This window comes from Lacerta agilis, chromosome 13 (assembly GCF_009819535.1).
Source record: "Lacerta agilis isolate rLacAgi1 chromosome 13, rLacAgi1.pri, whole genome shotgun sequence".
Classification (NCBI taxonomy): Eukaryota; Metazoa; Chordata; class Lepidosauria; order Squamata; family Lacertidae; genus Lacerta; species Lacerta agilis.
In genome coordinates this window covers 7683959-7701827 of record NC_046324.1, presented here as the reverse complement: position 1 = coordinate 7701827, position 17869 = coordinate 7683959, and the positions used below count along the sequence as shown (strand labels likewise).

The following is a 17869-nucleotide window of genomic DNA, read 5'->3' as shown; positions in this document are numbered from 1 at the left end:
GTGGACAACTCTGGGGTTGAGGCGCTCATCTCGCTTTATTGGCTGAGGGAGCCAGTGTACAGCTTCCGGGTCATGTGGACAGCATGACTAAGCCGCTTCTGGCAAACCAGAGCAGCGATGGAAACGCCATTTACCTTCCTGCCAGAGCGGTACCTATTTATCTACTTGCACTTTGACATGCTTTTGAACTGCTAGGTTGGCAGGAGCAGGGACCGAGCAACGGGAGTTCACCTTGTTGCAGGGATTCGAACCACCGACCTTCTGATCGGCAAGCCCTAGGCTCTGTGGTTTAGACCACAGCACCACCCGCGTCCCGCATTCCCATAGGTTCTTGGGAAGAAAGATTGATTATTACACAACTATGAGAATTGCAGCTCTGGGAGGGGAATCGGGGTCCCCTAACAACTCTCAGCCTCTTTAATGATCTACATTTCCAAGGATTCTTTGGGGGAAGCTACTGCTGTTTAATGCAGGGGTTCTTAACCTGTGGTCCATGAACTCTTGTGGAGTCTGTGAACTGTGCACAAAAAAGCAACTTTCCCAATGCTGTACAATAAGTTATGTGCAAACTTTTGTACATGTTTGTGTGGATTTTCCTGGTGTAGCTTTCATAAAAGTGATCTGTGACACCAAAAATTTAAGAGCCACCATTGTAAAGTGTTATAGTAGTGCTTTAACTGTAAAGTACAGGTGGGGTGATAATTTTTGGGGACCCTTTCAGCAGTCCAGTTACTAAGCCAGGGTGCACCCGAAGAGGCCGCAAACTGAGAAACGCAGGTCACGCCACACATCCACATCCACTTTGACTTTGAGGTCCTTGCCCTGATGCTGTGGGTCACTGATGGGACTGTGGAGGAATTCTTGCATGGCACCATCCCTCTCCATTGGCCATGTTACCTGGGGATGATCGTAGAATCACAGAGTTGGAAGAGACCACAAGGGCCATCCAGTCCAACCCCCTGCCAAGCAGGAAACACCATCAAAGCATTCCTGACAGGTGGCTGTCAAGCCTCTGCTTAAAGACCTCCAAAGAAGGAGACTCCACCACACTCCTTGGTAGCAAATTCCACCACCGAACAGCTCTCACTGTCAGGAAGTTCTTTCTCATGTTTAGGTGGAATCTTCTTTCTTGGAGTTTGAATCCATTGCTCCATGTCCGCTTCTCTGGCGCCGCAGAAAACAACCTTTCACCCTCCTCTATATGACATCCTTTTATATGATGGGGGTTGTAGTCCAGAACATCTGGAAGGGACCACATGGATTACCCCAGCTCTATCTGCAGACGGATGTTGAAGTCTTTCTCTTTTCATTCCAATGTGCTTACAGTGTTCTTTACGCGGCACAGTAGAGATGAGAGAGTGGAGATTTGAACCAACTGATGCTCTGGGGGGCCAAAGGACAAGAAATGCACATTGAGCATGGAGAATTCTTGATGCAGGCAAATACTTGCCTGACTCAACCTGCCAGCTGATAAGAGGGGTGGCATGCCAAGGAGTTTTATTCTGGTCCTCTGATTCCCTAGGCTCTCAGTTTTCTTGTGCTCACAAGCAAGCCCTGCCCAGGCCCTTGTGGATCCTAATTTTTGAGGGTGTTGATTATTTTAATATTTTTACAGATTAACTCCTGGCTCTGGGGGGATGGGATGAAGAACTCTGCAGGGACAAGGGCTGTTTGAGAAAATACCTGCTTTCGAAGCAGGTTCTCCAGGGAGTGCCATGATATTGACTTTCTACAAAGAGCAGCTGGGGAAGCAGGACATCCTGTAGTTCAGTGCTTTGCATACAGGAGGTCCCAGCTTCGATCACCGTTGGGAAAGATTCGCCGTCAGAAACCCAGCATAGCTTCTGTCAATTAGACAGTACCGAGTTAGATGGACCAGTGGTGATCCTCTGTATAAGGCAGCTTACATTCCTAGTGCCAGGCCCTATCCAGAAGAAAACTCGGGGCTCACTGTTAGCTAGAAGCCAAATAGCATCTCTGTTTGTACAGCAGAAACAGAGAGGACTCAGCATCTCACACCAAACAGCTAATCCTTTGCAATATTATTTATTGATGGTTGCTTGTTAAGTTATCCTTCAGCAACCTGCACAGGAAGCTGCCTTTGTAAGAGGTCAGACTGTTTCTGCATCTAGCCCACTATTGCCTGCTCTGACTGGTAGCAGCTCTCCAGGGTCTCGGGTGATGCCAGGAATTGAACTTGAGACCCTCAGTATGCACACCTGTGCTCTGCCATTAAGCCCCAGTCCTTTCCTATCCTGTTTGAGATCCTAGGGACAGGCTTCTGTTTCTGATGCAGCCCTTTCTCTGATTTTGGTGTTGTGAACTAGCTGCACTTATTTCCAAAGTGGAGCAGATTGATTCAGAGTCCTCTATTGTTCTGTTTTTAATTCCTTACCCTCAAATTTTACACAGAGCTCTGTGCGTGCATTTACATCCAGCTTTAATTCTCCCTGCCCCCACCTCCTCCTGTGCACACACACACACACACACACACACAAAAACGTTGCTCCTTCTGCATGGCATTTCATCAATGAGCCAGGGCACAGAAGGTGTCTCAGTAAAATACTGCATAAAAATAATCCTAACATAATCATGCCAAAAGAGCAGCCGAAGAACACTCTACAGCATCTTTCCATTTCCTTTGATAGCCACTCGGATGCCTCTGAGAAGCCCATGTGCAGGGCATGATGGCAGTAGCAGTCTCTTGCTGGGGATGGCCAGCAACTGGCATTCAAAGGCATGGCTCCCAGCCATGATGCCTGTGTTCTGCCTCCGTGGCCTAAGGCAATGTACAAGTGGCTAGAGAGCTGTTGCACTCAGATCCTGCTTGCAGGCATCTGGCTGGCTGCCGTGAGAACAGGATGGGCCATTGGCCTGATCCAGCAGCCTCTTCTTATGTTGTTCTTCAACCATGGAGTTAATATAGAGCAGGCATCCCCAAACTTCGGCCCTGCAGATGTTTTGGACTACATTTCCCATCATCCCTGACCACTGGTCCTGTTAGCTAGGGGTCATGGGAGTTGTAGGCCAAAACATCTGGAGGGCCGCAGTTTGGGGGATGCCTGATATAGAGCCATCACTGGTATTCATTGGTAGAGTTAGCATATCGCCTGTGAATTTGGTTAATCTCTTTTTAAAGCCATTTTAGGTTGTTGGCTACCACTCCTTGCAGCAGTGAATTTCATATATGCTATGTGAACTTATTCCTTGTCCACCCTGAAACTCCCATTTTTCATCTTCATTGGGAAACTAGCGAAGTTCTAGTATAAAGAGAGGGGGAGAAAGATATGTGTTTTCAAAAATAAAAAAATAAAAATGTGTTTTATCAACACACACGTACACATCTGTAAAGGCAGGTTGCCAATGAGCCGATGTATCAGAAGGGTGTGGTTGGCCCGTACATGCTCCAATTTCAGAATTTTTGGAAATCCCCCTAGGCAAGAATAAAATGTGCTCGCCCTATGCTTTTGATACAAACAAAATGAGGGAGCTTGCAGAATAAGGTAAACCCACAGAATAAAATAATGGAAGGAGGGGAATCCACAGATCCCAAATTATTCTGATAACTATTGTTATCTTCATCTAATGTTCATTGTTGTGACAGTTTGGGTAGTACTGCTGCTGCTTGTAAAACACAAAAGCTTTTATAAGCACCGTGCACATATTAAAAGATATATGCTTTGTAGGTTCACATTCTAATTAACAGAATGCAGAAGGAAGTTGCCTTATACCAAGTCGGACCATTAGGTCCACTGACTGGCAGAAGATCGCCAGGATTTCAGGCAGGGGTCTCTTCCAGCCCTCCCTGGAGATGCCTGTGGGGATTGAACCTGGAATCTTCTGCATGCAAGGCAGATCATCTGCCACTGAGCTATGGCCCCTTTTAGAATGGGGAATGGGGAAGGGGGAAAACAACAAAAACAAGTAATGGGGCCAGGCTGCTCTTCCCTGTGGTAGGATGTTCTTCCCTGGAAAGCAGGGGCTCAGCCTCCCCAGTGGTTCTTAGTCCCCTGGCTAATGCCAAAGGCAAGAGTGTGCTTCTGTTTGATGCTACAGTCCTGGGGCAACAGTTTGCAGGTTTAGGTATATAGGGAGGGAGAGTTGGTATGTAATATTTTTATTCATTCATTTAATTAATTAATTTATATACAGCCCTGTACCAAGAGGTCTAATACTGAGACTATGGAGTGTTTTAAGGACTTTGAATTTTGCAAACTCTGACACCTTACCTCTGAGACTAAAGTTCAGATCAGAATTTTAGCTATTTGCCGGCTTTCTCGTTTCCCAAATGCAGTTCTCAGCTAAAAATCAATCCATCAAAATGCATTTGTAAGCATGTACTTTGGGGGGAAAAACAACACCATGCGTTTAGAAACACGCCTTTCGATACATATTTCAAAGCAGAATGATTAATGTAGAAATGTGATGAAATGGACGCATGAGTAACACATCTAAATGTGACATGAGGTGGAAACAGAGTGATTTGTCCATTCATGGCAGAGCCCTGAGGACACAAGAAGGACGGTCTTTCACCTCATTTACCTGATCTCCCAGAGGCTTTGCTTCCTGCCCAGCCTTGGAAATTAGTTATATTTGAGCTTTGCTCCGTTGTGAGGAACCTATTTTATTCGAGTCCATCTTTTCCCCTTCTGGTGCTGTGCTGCAGACATCTTGATGCCCAACCATTTCAGGTGGGAGTGCCTAACCTATGACCCTCCACTTGTTGTTGGACTCGAATGGAGCCAGTCGTGTTGGTTGTGTCCCAGCAGCCCCTGGAGAACACCAGGTTAGCTCCCCCCTGGTTTGAGGCTGGATGTTCACCATCTGGATGGAATGGTGTAACCGAAGGACGGCCTGTCCTTCATCTGTTTGGCTGTCACACCAAACCGGGCAGCACCCCTAAATGACAATCCTGGGCAGGGCCATCTTAAGCTTATCTGGTGCCATGATGCAAGGATTCCTCCGGCGCCCCCACCCCCACGTTTCCCTCCAGCTGGCTCTTCCGGCGGGACAGAGGCTCCGGGCGCGGCACTGCTGGAGGGGCTGGAGGGCGGCTCCTCCAGCAGGGAGGAGGCTCCAGCCATAGCACAGCATGGTGGAGGTGGGCGAGGGTGGCTCCTCTAGCAGGGAGGAGACTCTGGGCGTGGCATGGCGGAGGTGGACGAGGGCAGTGAGCTGATGCTGGGAGGCACCGCGTCCAGCCTCCGCCTCTTCCCTGGCGCCCTCCAGAACATGGTGCCGTGGTTCCCCGCACCACTTGCCTCTATGGCTAAGATGGCCCTGATCCTGGGTGCAGCCCAGGCCTGGCCAGTGGTGAATTGGAACATCTGAATGGACAAATTGACACATCGCTGTCAGGCTTCGGACAGCGATTGCAATACAAAGGGGGGCCCGATTGCTAACCGCCTTATAGCAGTAGTAAATATAGCCGTAATAAAGATGTCAATGAGATGATAAGAATTTGAGACACCAACACTAGGGCCCTGCTATGGCAGGAAGCAGAAAACAGGGTGACCCAGCACCATAGAAAGTGGCTTTCTATCAAGGCAAACCACCGGTCTGTCTAGCTCGGTATGGTCCACACCAGCCTTCCCTAACATGGGCTCCATCAGTGGAGGCTGGTCCATCAGGACAAATGGGTGCTGCCCCACCAGTCTCAGTACTAACCACCTGCCTTCCTGCATATAACCAGCCCAGAAGATGTCAGCTTCCTCCTCCTTAGCCTCAGCGTTGCCCTTGTAGACCTCAGCATGGTGGAGGATGGGGAGAAAAGTAACATTCGTTGGTTCTGTCTGCCACTGGCTCTGGTCCACCTACTGTTGGGCTCTCTGCTTTCCGCTCCACCAGTCCCAATGGGAACCAGCCGCCACTGCCTTCTGTACATTTTCTTTCTGCAGCAGAGTTCTTTTTACAGAAAAGTTTTCCTGCATCTTTAACGTATTTACAGCAGCATCAGTAGCATTCTAGCTATCTCTTTATGAAATTACCATTACAGGAACAAACGCCATTTGGTTCTGTTTCTCAGAGCCTTTATTATTTACAAAACTTTACACTGGTCATTAATAAAGAAAAAACAAAAACAAATGAAGAAACAATAATCTTTTTCTCTTTTTAGCCAGAGACCTAATGCTGACTCATCCACATGCTCATTTACACTGACCCAGACTTAGTTGATTGCGTGCCCTGATAAGAGCACCTGTTGCTGGGGAAATTTTCCGTTGCCTAGCAACTTGTTCAGGGCCCTTTACAAGTTTCTTCTAGAGCAGGGGTGGCCAACTCCCAAGAGACTGCGATCTACTTACAGAATTAAAAACTGGCAGTGATCTACCCCCATTTTTTTTGGGGGGGGGGTTTCAGGTCAAAGTTGTTAAGCTTTTTTTAGGAAGGAGGAAAGCACCGTTTTTTTAGGGATGCAGGGCTACTTTGATTAGCTTTTTTTTAGGGAGGAGGAAAGGGTTTTGGGGGAGAAAGAGGAACAGCCACTCACCAACAAATTGCTGGGGAAACAAACAGCCTCACTGAGTAAACTCCGTCTTCCGTTCTGCAGATTGTGCAACAATGGAGGGCGGGTCGAGGGGGCGAGGCCGGATTCGATTTTACCAGCACTAAGGAAAGGGACCCAACGATCGACCGCAATCTACCCAAACCTCCCGGGGATCTACCAGTAGATCGCGATCAACCTGTTGGACATCCCTGTTCTTCTTGTTGTTGTTCAGTCGTTCAGTTGTGTCCAACTCTTCGTGACCCCATGGACCAGAGCACGCCAGGCACCCCTATCCTCCACTGCCTCCCGCAGTTTGGCCAAACTCATGCCAGTCACTTCGAGAACACTGTCCAACCATCTCATCCTCTGTCGTCCCCTTCTCCTTGTGCCCTCCATCTTTCCCAACATCAGGGTCTTTTCCAGGGCGTCTTCTCTTCTCATGAGGTGGCCAAAGTATTGGAGCCTCAACTTCAGGATCTGCCCTTCCAGTGAGCACTCAGGGCTGATTTCTTTAAGGATGGATATGTTTGATCGTCTTGCAGTCCATGGGACTCTCAAGAGTCTCCTCCAGCACCATAATTCAAAAGCATCAATTCTTCGGCGATCCGCCTTCTTTATGGTCCAGCTCTCACTTCCATACATTACTACTGGGAAAACCATAGCTTTAACTATACAGACCTTTGCTGGCAAGGTGATGTCTCTGCTTTTTAAGATGCTGTCTAGGTTTGTCATTGCTTTCCTCCCAAGAATTAGGCGTCTTTTAATTTCGTGACTGCTGCCACCATCTGCAGTGATCATGGAGCCCAAGAAAGTAAAATCTCTCACTGCCTCCATTTCTTCCCCTTCTGTTTGCCAGGAGGTGATGGGACCAGTGGCCATGATCTTAGTTTTTTATGTTGAGCTGTTCCCTGTTCTAGAGTATTCCAACTTGGCCATACTGGCAGAGGCTGATAGAAGTTGTAGTCCAAACCATCCGGAAGCCAACAGGTTGGGGAAAACTGGTATAAGCCCCAGGAGGGAGCAACTTCCCCGGGTTTCAGACAGTGATGTCTCTCAGCCCTTCTCTAGCTGGAGATGTCAGGGACTTACTGTTCCACCAGCTACAGCCCTTGCCCTAGCTCCTCTGAGCAGCAGTGCCCAGTGCCAAGCAATTGCCCTGGGAAATGCAGCTTTGAGTCTCCTTCTTATCTCCTAACAGGAAGGGAAGGTTCCCCCTGGGAATCGTTGCCCTGGCGCCAAGCCAGAACTCACCCGCCACCTCTCCTACATAAAAGCAGCAGTACAGATGTGTCATAATGCTGCAGGAACAATCTGTTCATTAAAATAGGGATCTATTTTTGAAGTGCCATCAGCGCTCCACATCCACATTGTGGACGATGCACACAAAACAGAAACATTTTGCCACCTTTGCATGCAGCTCTGGTGCTGTGGCAGGAGTGCCGCGCTTAGACCAGGAAGACCTGGATTGAAATGCCTGCTCACAGACAAAGCTTTGCTGAGGGCACTTCTGGACTGTTGCCGTTTTCCGGTGGGTTTCGACCGCCTCCTGGCAAATCCATGTTGCACAATTAACGTGGACTGGGGAGGTCTTGTGCAACAAACCTGCTCCCCCAATAGATCAGACTTCTCATGATGGGGAAAGAGGTGGGTAAAATCAACTGGGAAGCATGGGACAGCACTTGTTTTAATGCAAGGTCATCTAACCTCCCTGCAAGCAAATCGGAATGAACGCTCGATAAACAGGTCGTACGGGGACCTGTCGCTATTTCTCAGTGTGGCCTCCCTGAGAGGCTCGTTGTGAGGTTAAAATGGGGATACCATGTGCGCTGCCTTCAGTTCAATGGAGGATAGGCGGGATTAAGAGTGTAATAAGAATAAACAGATGCACAAATAAATTCCAGTGAGGCTGGGTCACGTAAGGATACAGCCCGTCCTTTTCAAGGATGCAGTTGCATGCAGCCATGGCTGAAGAGTAGATCGCCTCTGAACAGCCATCTGATGGGTGACTCTGAGTCATCTACATCAGGAGTGGGAAACCTCAGTCCCACCTCTCAAATGTGGCCCTCCAAGCCTCTCAATGTGGCCCTCAGGATCAGTTCACACCTTCTCTTCAGCCACACGGTCTACTTGCCCTGCTACACACCCTCCTTGAGTTTATTTTACCTGGATGTAATGTGTAATGCGGGAGGCAGTGGAGGATAGGGGTGCCTGGTGTGCTCTGGTCCATGGGGTCACGAAGAGTCGGACACGACTGAATGACTGAACAACAACAATGTGTCCCTGAATTCTGATAATTTCTTTTGGTTGTCTGGGTGGAGAAAAGAGAGTTGCCTAAGTTTGCGTGGAAACTAGCCTCGTGCACAGTGGTACAAATGACTTTCGTTGCTCCGCTCACGTTTGCTTCTGGCCGTGACCACAGCTGTCATGTGACCCCTGGAAGGTTGGCCAGGAGGGAAGTCAGCTCCCAAGGTTCAAAGGGTTTTCCATCTCTGTTCCACATGTCTGGGCTTAGGGGATGCAAGCAAAGAGGTCCGAAAACTTGACTCAGCTTCCTCACGCGTTTAAGTCTTGGTGCCTTTCTTTTCAAACATGCTCATTCTTACTGGATTTCTCCTCTGCTGCTGGTGGGTGGCCTGGAGAGAGCAGCCCTTCTCTGCCTGAAGGCACCAGGGTAGTGCCTCCTTTCCAAGGGATCTAGACTTGTGGCTTTCAGACCCCACCAGAATCTTAACTGCCCTTAGCTGTGCAATGGGATGGCCTGGCCTAAAGATGGCTCCATTCCAGCCCTTTTCTCTTTAGTAGGACACTTGGAGATGGGAACTGATAAAGGCCTCAGAGGTGGTAACCAAAGGATCCCAGTGGCATTGGAGAGCAAGCCTGGATTTCCCCCCTATGCCACCCCCATTGTTAGCAAACTTAGCCTAGACAGGTTGGCGCCAAAGGACAGGTGTCTCTTTGTGAAGCTCTCAAGTTTGTGTGTGTGTGGCCCTTTTGTTGGGTTGCCCATTCAACGATTTGGAACAACGGTGCCTATCAGAACAGGCTGTTCACAGGGTAACTCAACGCCAGCACTTGATCTGTTTGCTGTCCTGCCTCAATGGCACTTGCCATTCTCCAAGGGACCAAACCTTGCTTGAACCTGACTGATGTTGCAAGGTGACACGATGGCACGGCCAATGGCTGGGGTGACATCTCGGTAACTTTCCACTGATGCCGGAGAGAAAGAGGAGGCCTCGGGGGCACAGAGCAGTGGGTCCTGCCATTCCACCCTGCTCCGTTTTGATTTGAGAAGCAAATTCTTACGTGGCACAGGAGCACTTCCCACAACGCCGAGAGCTGCAATGGGGAACAAAAGGGCCCCAAGTCTTCAGTTGGGCTTAGCAGGTCATGAGAACATCAGAAGAGGCTTGCAGGATCAGGCCAGTGGGCCATCAACTCCAGCATCCTGTTCCCACAGGGGCCAACCAAATTCCCATGGAATCATGCAAGCTAGACCTGAGCACAGCAGCACTGTGCCCTTCTGCAGCTTCCAGCAACTGGCTTTCAGGAGCATTGCTAATCCAACAGCCGTGGCAGAGCATTGCCATCAGGATTAATAGTCACTGATAGTCTTATCCCTCAGGAATTTATAGGTCCTGTAGGTTCATTTCCCCCATCGGCTAGGGGTAATAAACACAGAGCCCGTTAAACTTTGGGAGATCTCGGCCCCCTTAAATATTTTAGGGGGGGGCAAAGGGACTCCTATGATCCATGTGATTCCTCCTTCACACTGAGTTGCCTCCAGTGATGTTGTTACATGGCTGGATCTGAATATAGAATACATCTTTTTTGCTACATAATCCCTGACCGGATGCTCACCAATGTGACTGACTAAACCAGGATGAAGAAGTAGCGGGGGGGGGGGATTGGTGGGGGTAATAATGCCAAAGCTATTGCTCACAAATGGAACAATAGCTGCAAACGGATTTTTTTTATTTTTGTATTATTTAAATACTTAAGCAAGTGTTTCTGGGGAGACAATCTTTATCCTGCCCAAATTTCTGTTTCTGGCCCTGCAATTGAAATTTGAGAAGATTTGGCACACTCCTAGGAATTGTGGATTTCCCCTCTGCTTATTCAAGGGGCATTTTAAAGGTGGGCTGGTGATTGCAATGTACCATTAAAAGTAAGTATTGCTAGTTGTAAAAGCTGGCAATGGATTGTTTTAAGAACCCCTAGTTGGCTGGGTTTCAAGCTCCGGCGTGATTACCGCATTTTATCTGCCGCATACTTTATCTCTGTGTGATTTCATGTTTCAGAAGGGAAGATTGATTCATTTGTCATTATTTAATCAGATGAATTAATTGGGAATACAAAGGCAGAACAGGGAGGCCAGCATAATCAACGACCACGCCCTTTTGTCGTTCTCATCATGTGGGGGTGGGAAAGTTGGTTAACACATGGGAAGGTTTAAAAAGTCTACATTGTATGGGTTTCAGGGGAAACACCCCAGTGTGTGCATCATAAAATATGAGGGAGTGCAGATGATGCTGTTTAGAAGGAAAGTGCTGGAAGTTTAGCAAATGCCCTTTGCTGAATGATAAGGCGTGCTCATGTTTCAGGAGGCAGTTTGAATGAAAGCAACACCATTTAATGCAGAGAAGTCTTCTGGAAGAGGCACCTACCTGTTCAGGAAAGGCATGTTGACAGAGTGCAATAGATTTTGCAGCAGGCTGTGTAAAATGGCGTGAAATAGATTTTGCAAACAGACGGTTCAGAATAGTGTGCAATAGATGTTATAAAATAGCGTGAAATGGATTTTGCAAACAGATGGTTCAGAATAGTGTGCAATAGATGTTATAAAATAGCGTGAAATGGATTTTGCAAACAGATGGTTCAGAATAGTGTGCAATAGATGTTATAAAATAGTGTGAAATGGATTTTGCAAACAGATGGTTCAGAATAGTGTGCAATAGATGTTATAAAATAGTGTGAAATGGATTTTGCAAACAGATGGTTCAGAATAGTGTGCAATAGATGTTATAAAATAGTGTGAAATGGATTTTGCAAACAGATGGTTCAGAATAGTGTGCAATAGATGTTATAAAATAACGTGAAATGGATTTTGCAATCAATGGTGTAACATCTGCACAGTAAATTTGGCAAATCATAAAATAGAGTGCAATAGATTCCTGGCACATGGTGAAGCTGCATGTCATTGGATCATTTGTGTGCATATATGTCTGCATATTTGTCTGTGGGGGAATATTTGTTTGTGCCTATCTTCTGTGTAAAAGCCTGCCGCTTTTAGGATGCAAAAGGTGCTCCTCATCTCCAAATACTGCTCTGTTTCCAAAGTGGGGGTTTTCTTCATGACCAGTTCTTGATCTGAGCAGGTCCTCTCTCTCTGTGGACCCTGGTGAGCTCACTTGCCTGCAAAGGCAGAATTCCAAGCAGCACTGCTTGACTGGGTCTGCCCATTCTTTTATTGTCACACAATGCCCCAAAGCAGTTCTAGGTCAGGAGCACTGTAGGGATATTAAAGGGGTGGACAGATCCAGTCACCTCTCACTGCTTGGAGTGCCAGGCCAGGACTCTGCCAGCTGCAGGGGCCCTGGCTGTTGCCCAAAGATGCCACTTGCCAATTTCCAGTAAAGTCCTTTCAAGCACCAAAGGGATTGGTGAGCATTTTACTAGCAGTGGCATGCCTAGACCTGTGCTGCCATGTGTGCTGAGCAAAATCAATCTAATAATTATAATTATAATTAAGCACCACCACAGACCTGGCAAGTGGTAGAGGTACAGCCGTGCCTCGGATGTTGAACGGAATCCATTCCGGAAGTCCGTTCGACTTCCAAAACGTCCGGAAACCAAGGCGCGTCTTCCGGTTGGCTACAGGAAGCTCCTGCAGCCAATCGGAAGCCGCGTCGGACATTCGGGTTCCAAAGAACGTTGGCAAACCGGAACACTCACTTGTGGCGTTCAGGAGCCAAAACATTCGACTCTCAAGGCGTTGGGGTCCAGTGTACGACTGTATGTGCAGATCTGTTTTGCAAAGTCCTCTCAAGTTTTGTCCTTCTCGTGTCTTGTAACTCTTGTCTGTCTGTCTCTTTAGAATGACTCCTGGGGGAAGCAATATTCCTATGCGCTGTTCAAGGCTATGAGCCACATGCTGTGTATCGGCTATGGGCAGCAAGCCCCAGTGGGCATGTCCGACGTATGGCTCACTATGCTTAGCATGATTGTCGGGGCCACCTGCTATGCCATGTTCATCGGCCACGCCACAGCCCTCATCCAGTCTTTGGACTCCTCGCGTCGGCAGTATCAGGAGAAGGTAAGCTACTCTGCCTTGTGGACAGTTGCAGTGTGTGTGTGTTCAAACAGCCAGCTTTACGCTACAAGCGAAGGAGCATTTGAGCGAGTTAGTTAAGGGTGCTGGGAATTGTTCTGTGATGGGTCAACTACAGTTCCCAGGATTCTTTGGGGGGAAGTCATGTGCTTTAATTGTGCTTTAAATGTAAGGTGTGTAACTCCCTTGGATACTAAGAAACAACTTTGTCGTGGGCGATCAGCAGAATTTGAGCATGCAGAAAAGCAGAATCATTATGCCAGCTCCCGTTCATATAAATGACACTAGCAAATTCGCCATTCCACTCTGATGGCTATTTGGGGGGATATTGGTGATGTTTGGAGTGTCCTGAGGAGGGCGTTGGTGCACACATTTTCCCAGGGGTGGGGAGCGGATACAACACGGTTTTTGTGTCTGTATTTTGTCCATGTGCCTCTGTTTTTTGGGCTATGATTGCTTCATGCCACGATGTGTTGTTGAATAGGTACATTTTTAGGTCAGTCTGTGGGGTTTGACTCTGAGTTGACTTTTTCTGCGTTTTGATGTTGAGTTTGTTGTGCTTTCCTATTTTTTGGGACTGTGAGTTGGGGTGGGGGCTCTTTGCAGTTTGGTATAACTGGGCACTCTGTGACTGGTTGATTTCCCCCCCTCTCACATATTCTGGGAAGGGACCTATGTGCCGTGGTGCTCTGCATGCAGAAGGTCTCAGTTTCAACCTCTGGTATCTCCAGCTCAACAGGATCAAGTAGCAATTGATGGGAAAGACCTCTCTCAGCCAGAGGCCCCTAAGAGCTACTGCCCATCAGAGTAAGCAGCATTGAGGAAGGTGGACAAATAATCTCTCTCTCTCTCTCTCTCTCTCTCTCTCTCTCTCTCTCTCTCTCTCTCTATCTCTCTCTCTGTCTCTGGATTGTAGCTTCCTGCATTCCCTATGCACCACCTACCAAGGTCCAAAATTATTATCTGCTGTTTAGTGGTCCATGCTTCCTTGTTCTCTGATAGGTTTTAAAAATAAAACTTGGTTGGCTCATAATTTGTATCTATGAATAGCAGAGTTTCAAAAGCTTAGAAGTTGGAGCTGCCTGGAGTTCCCCGCCACCCATTCGGTCTCATTCAGACATCACTAGCATTGCCTAAAATGAAAGATAAACACACAGGAGTCTGACAGAAGTTGTAGCTCTGTGGCATCCGCGGGGCCAAGGATTCCCCATGCCTGCATTAGGGGAAGGCACCAGGGAAAGATTCTGGGCCCAAGGGAGGCATTGGGTGCTTTCCCATCTGTCCTGCTGAACATCTTGGGGGATGAGACCGGCTAAGTGTGCCGTTTCCCAACACATTTACCATCTTCCTCCCCAATTCATGTTCCCAATGTGTTACTTAAGATCTGCGGGCAGAAACATGTCTTTTTAATTTTTGTGTTGCACCTGGAAGGAGTGATAAGTAGAAATAATTGATGATGGCAAGGACAGAAGGCAAATGTCTCTCTCTGTGTGTGTGTGTGACAAGAGATAGGGATGCACGTATATATATATATTTAGTAGAACGTGCTGGATCTAGGAGTCGAAGGGAAATTGCTGCTGGTGCTGTTCTACATATGCTTGCACAAGAGAGGCCATGGGTGGGTTGCTTCTCCACCAACCTCGGTCTGCACTCAGCCAGCGGCCACCTGCCTGCCTTCTTACTTATTTTCATCCAGTTAAGGGGTAGCCCTTCCTGCCAGCCAGCTTCCTCTTCAGCCTCAGTGTTGTCCCTTGCAGAACTCGGCAAGCAAGATGAAGATGGGGGCAAAACCAGAATGTGTTGGATCTGCCTGTCACTGCCTCCCGCCCCACCTATTTGCAATGTTGTTGTCAGTACAAGTGGTAGTACGGTGTGTTTTCTGGAGGGGGAAATGTTGCAGGTACAGGGAGATAACATTTTGAATATGGTGCAGGAGACTGAGGACACACAAGGAGCAGATAGTGGTTTCACAGTTTACCACCGATTAGGCCCATGTAGTAGTAGTAGTTTGGATTTAATATCCCGCTTTATCACTACCCTAAGGAGTCTCAAAGCAGACTGAGAGCCAGTGTAGAGTAGTGGTTAAGAGCGGTAGACTTGTAATCTGGGGAACCGGGTTCGCGTCCCCGCTCCTCCACATGCAGCTGCTGGGTGACCTTGGGCTAGTCACACTTCTCTGAAGTCTCTCAGCCCCACTCACCTCACAGAGTGTTTGTTGTGGGGGAGGAAGGGAAAGGAGAATGCTAGCCGCTTTGACCCTCCATAGAGGGTCCCCAGCACAATGTATACCATTTTGCAAAGCAAATTTATGTCCAATTCTTTGGGCTTCCTAGTTGCTAGGGCAAACTTAGCAAGTGTGTGCATCAAATATTTATCCCCCTCAGATACCAAATGGCTAGTATGGTGTAGTGGTTAAGAGCGGTAGACTCATAATCTGGGGAACCGGGTTCGTGTCTCCGCTCCTCCACATGCAGCTGCTGGGTGACCTTGGGCTAGTCACACTTCTTTGAAGTCTTCAGCCCCACACACCTCACAGAGTGTTTGGGAAGGGAAAGGAGAATGTTAGCCGCTTTGAGACTCCTCCGGGTAGTGATAAAGTGTGATATCAAATCCAAACTCTTCTTCTTCTTCTTCTTCTTCTTCTTCTTCTTCTTCTTCTTCTTCTTCTTTTCCTTCATTATTATGATTTTCTTTTTCAACATTGATTTATTATAATAAACCAGGCGCCGCCTTTCTTCCATAGTTGCAGTTCAAGATGGCTTAGCAAAATTTCATTAAAAAACATTAAAGCTATATTAATAGAACTGGAAGACATGCCCATCAATAATGACGTTAAGAGCAGCAGTTGAAAAGTCACTGGCAGATGAACTAACCAAACAAATCAACTTCCCCAGTGAAAGTCTATGAAAACACGACGGGCTTTTCCTAGGATCACAAAAAAGGTCCTCTCTCCAGTAGCCACGCATCTTACCTCTGCAGGTGATGGTGCCTGAAGTGGAGTGTCAGACGATCATCTCAGTTTACACTGGAGCAAGAGAACCTTCCATTGCTCTGGTTCCAGCCTGTGTAGGTCTTTTTAAAGATCAGAAGCAGCGCTTTGCATTATGCCTGGAAACAAAGTGGGAGCAAATCTTACTTATTTTATTTATTCATTCATTCATTTCATAAAATGCATGCACCGCCTGATTGTAGAAAACCTCAAAGTGGTTTACAAAAAGAATAAAATAATACAATTATCAGGGTAATAAGGCTGCTTCCAGATGATCTGTTTACTGAGCATCTGGTCATGATTTGCTTACAAAACATTCTTATTTGTTCTGTTTGTGGGGAGGTTAGACAATGTTGCATCGAGCAACAGTTACCCTACACTTCCCAGCGCATTTCTCTATCACTTTCCTTATCGGCGTCTGGGGGAGAGGAGAAGGTGGCTTCCTTGCCCAAGAGCTAGAAGTCAACTGCAATTGTGCAACCTGAGATTGCTGATAGGTGATTGGATCCCACCCCTGAATAGTGACCATTTGGGTGGGATACAACAAAGTTGTTTCATGCGTGGAGCAAAGTCTTCTCACGCAATGGGACTTTTGCTCCCTTCCCCCCCACACACACACACCCCTGCCCCGTGCCCCCTAAATCGGCTCTGGAGGTTTGAAAGAAAGCCCAAATAAGTTTAGGAGGTGTACAGGAGAAGGGGAGAGGGAAAATGTCATGTTGCATAAGCGGACCTTGTTCTACACATGCGTAGCCCACTTAACTTTATGTCGAATCCCACCCAGAGTGTCTTTAAGTACAGGAAGAGCACTGTGAATAGGGAGACGCTATGTGTATCGTATTAGGTGAGTGTTTCCTTAAAAGTTTGATCTGATTTTGAAGTCAACTGTAGAGCTTGCCTTTCTGGCTTGATCCAGGTCAATAATGGTGATGGATGGATTCCTAGGCGACAGGTCTCAAGGGAAGAGGAAGGAGGAGGGGGTGGGTTTTAATGAAAAGCAAACACCTGAGAACAGGAACGTTATGCTGACATAGCCCTGCATGGATCCAACCCCATTGTGTCAGGATATCTTTCAGGCATAAGCAGATCCATCGAACGGTGTCTCACGAGACGTATCTTTGGATGCGTTTCAAAGAAATGTTATTTCCCCAGGGTGTCTGAAGAAATATAGCCACCGAGAAGAGAGATTATTCAATTTCCTGTGGGAGACAATGGGGAAAGGGATGGCCTACACCTAATGAATATTTACTTCCAGCCGGCCTTGCTAGAACTCTGAATAGCCTTGTTTGAAATGAGGACACTGGGTGATTTACAGTCCCAACCATTCAGCTTAGGAATATGTATGCATCCAAGGATATTTTAAGCAGAACAGTGTGGCTTCAATAGTTTTGCAGCTGAGTGGACCAATGAGAACTTTCCCCAACCAGGTGCTCAGTAGATGTTTTGGATTACAACTCCCATCGGCAATGGCCAGAACCACTAGTGGTCACAGGCGGCAGGACTTTTGGTCCAACTGCATCTGGAGGGCACCAGACTGAGAAGGTCTGGTGCAGAGCATCTGAAACAGAAAAAAGAAGGGGTGTTAAAAAGTCATCTTTGCATCACCTTGTCCCTGCTGGAGACAGCAGTGATGGGCTGCCTGGCAGTTGTTCTCTGGGTATCTTAGAGCTAAAATGCACATTTAGAAAGATCACATGGTAAGCCCTTCCTTGACTATGCTATTTCTATATTTCTGCAAGTGGAAGGTCACATTGTGAACTTCTGCCCTCGTTTAAAAAACTGTAGACAAAAAGTATTTCAGGGAGAAGAGTTCAAAGCTAGCCATACCACTCGCTTCGTTGGAATGTCAGATTTTCTGTGTAAGCTGACTGGGACTGATGGGAGTTGTAGTCCCAAAGTTTTGGAGGGCATCACTTTGGGGAAGGCTAGAGAAAAGGAACTTCCTCAATGTGTGTTCTTCATCAAGCCATCTCATCTCAAGCCCCATCCTCTCCTCTCCATCTGCTGCCATAGCTGAGTTCTTCAGCTCTGGCCAAGAATGCAAGGCAGGACAATGCACAAAATGTGT

General features: G+C 47.4%; 1 protein-coding gene across 1 annotated transcript in view; it reads left to right on the top strand.

Annotated features, from left to right (window-relative positions):
• The window catches only part of HCN4 (hyperpolarization activated cyclic nucleotide gated potassium channel 4), a 77796-nt gene that overhangs the window by 42403 nt on the left and 17524 nt on the right, over positions 1–17869 (top strand). The window contains exon 3 of the mRNA XM_033167420.1: positions 12579–12797. Coding sequence (XP_033023311.1) covers positions 12579–12797 — 219 coding nt within the window. The remainder of the gene's footprint in view (positions 1–12578; positions 12798–17869) is intronic.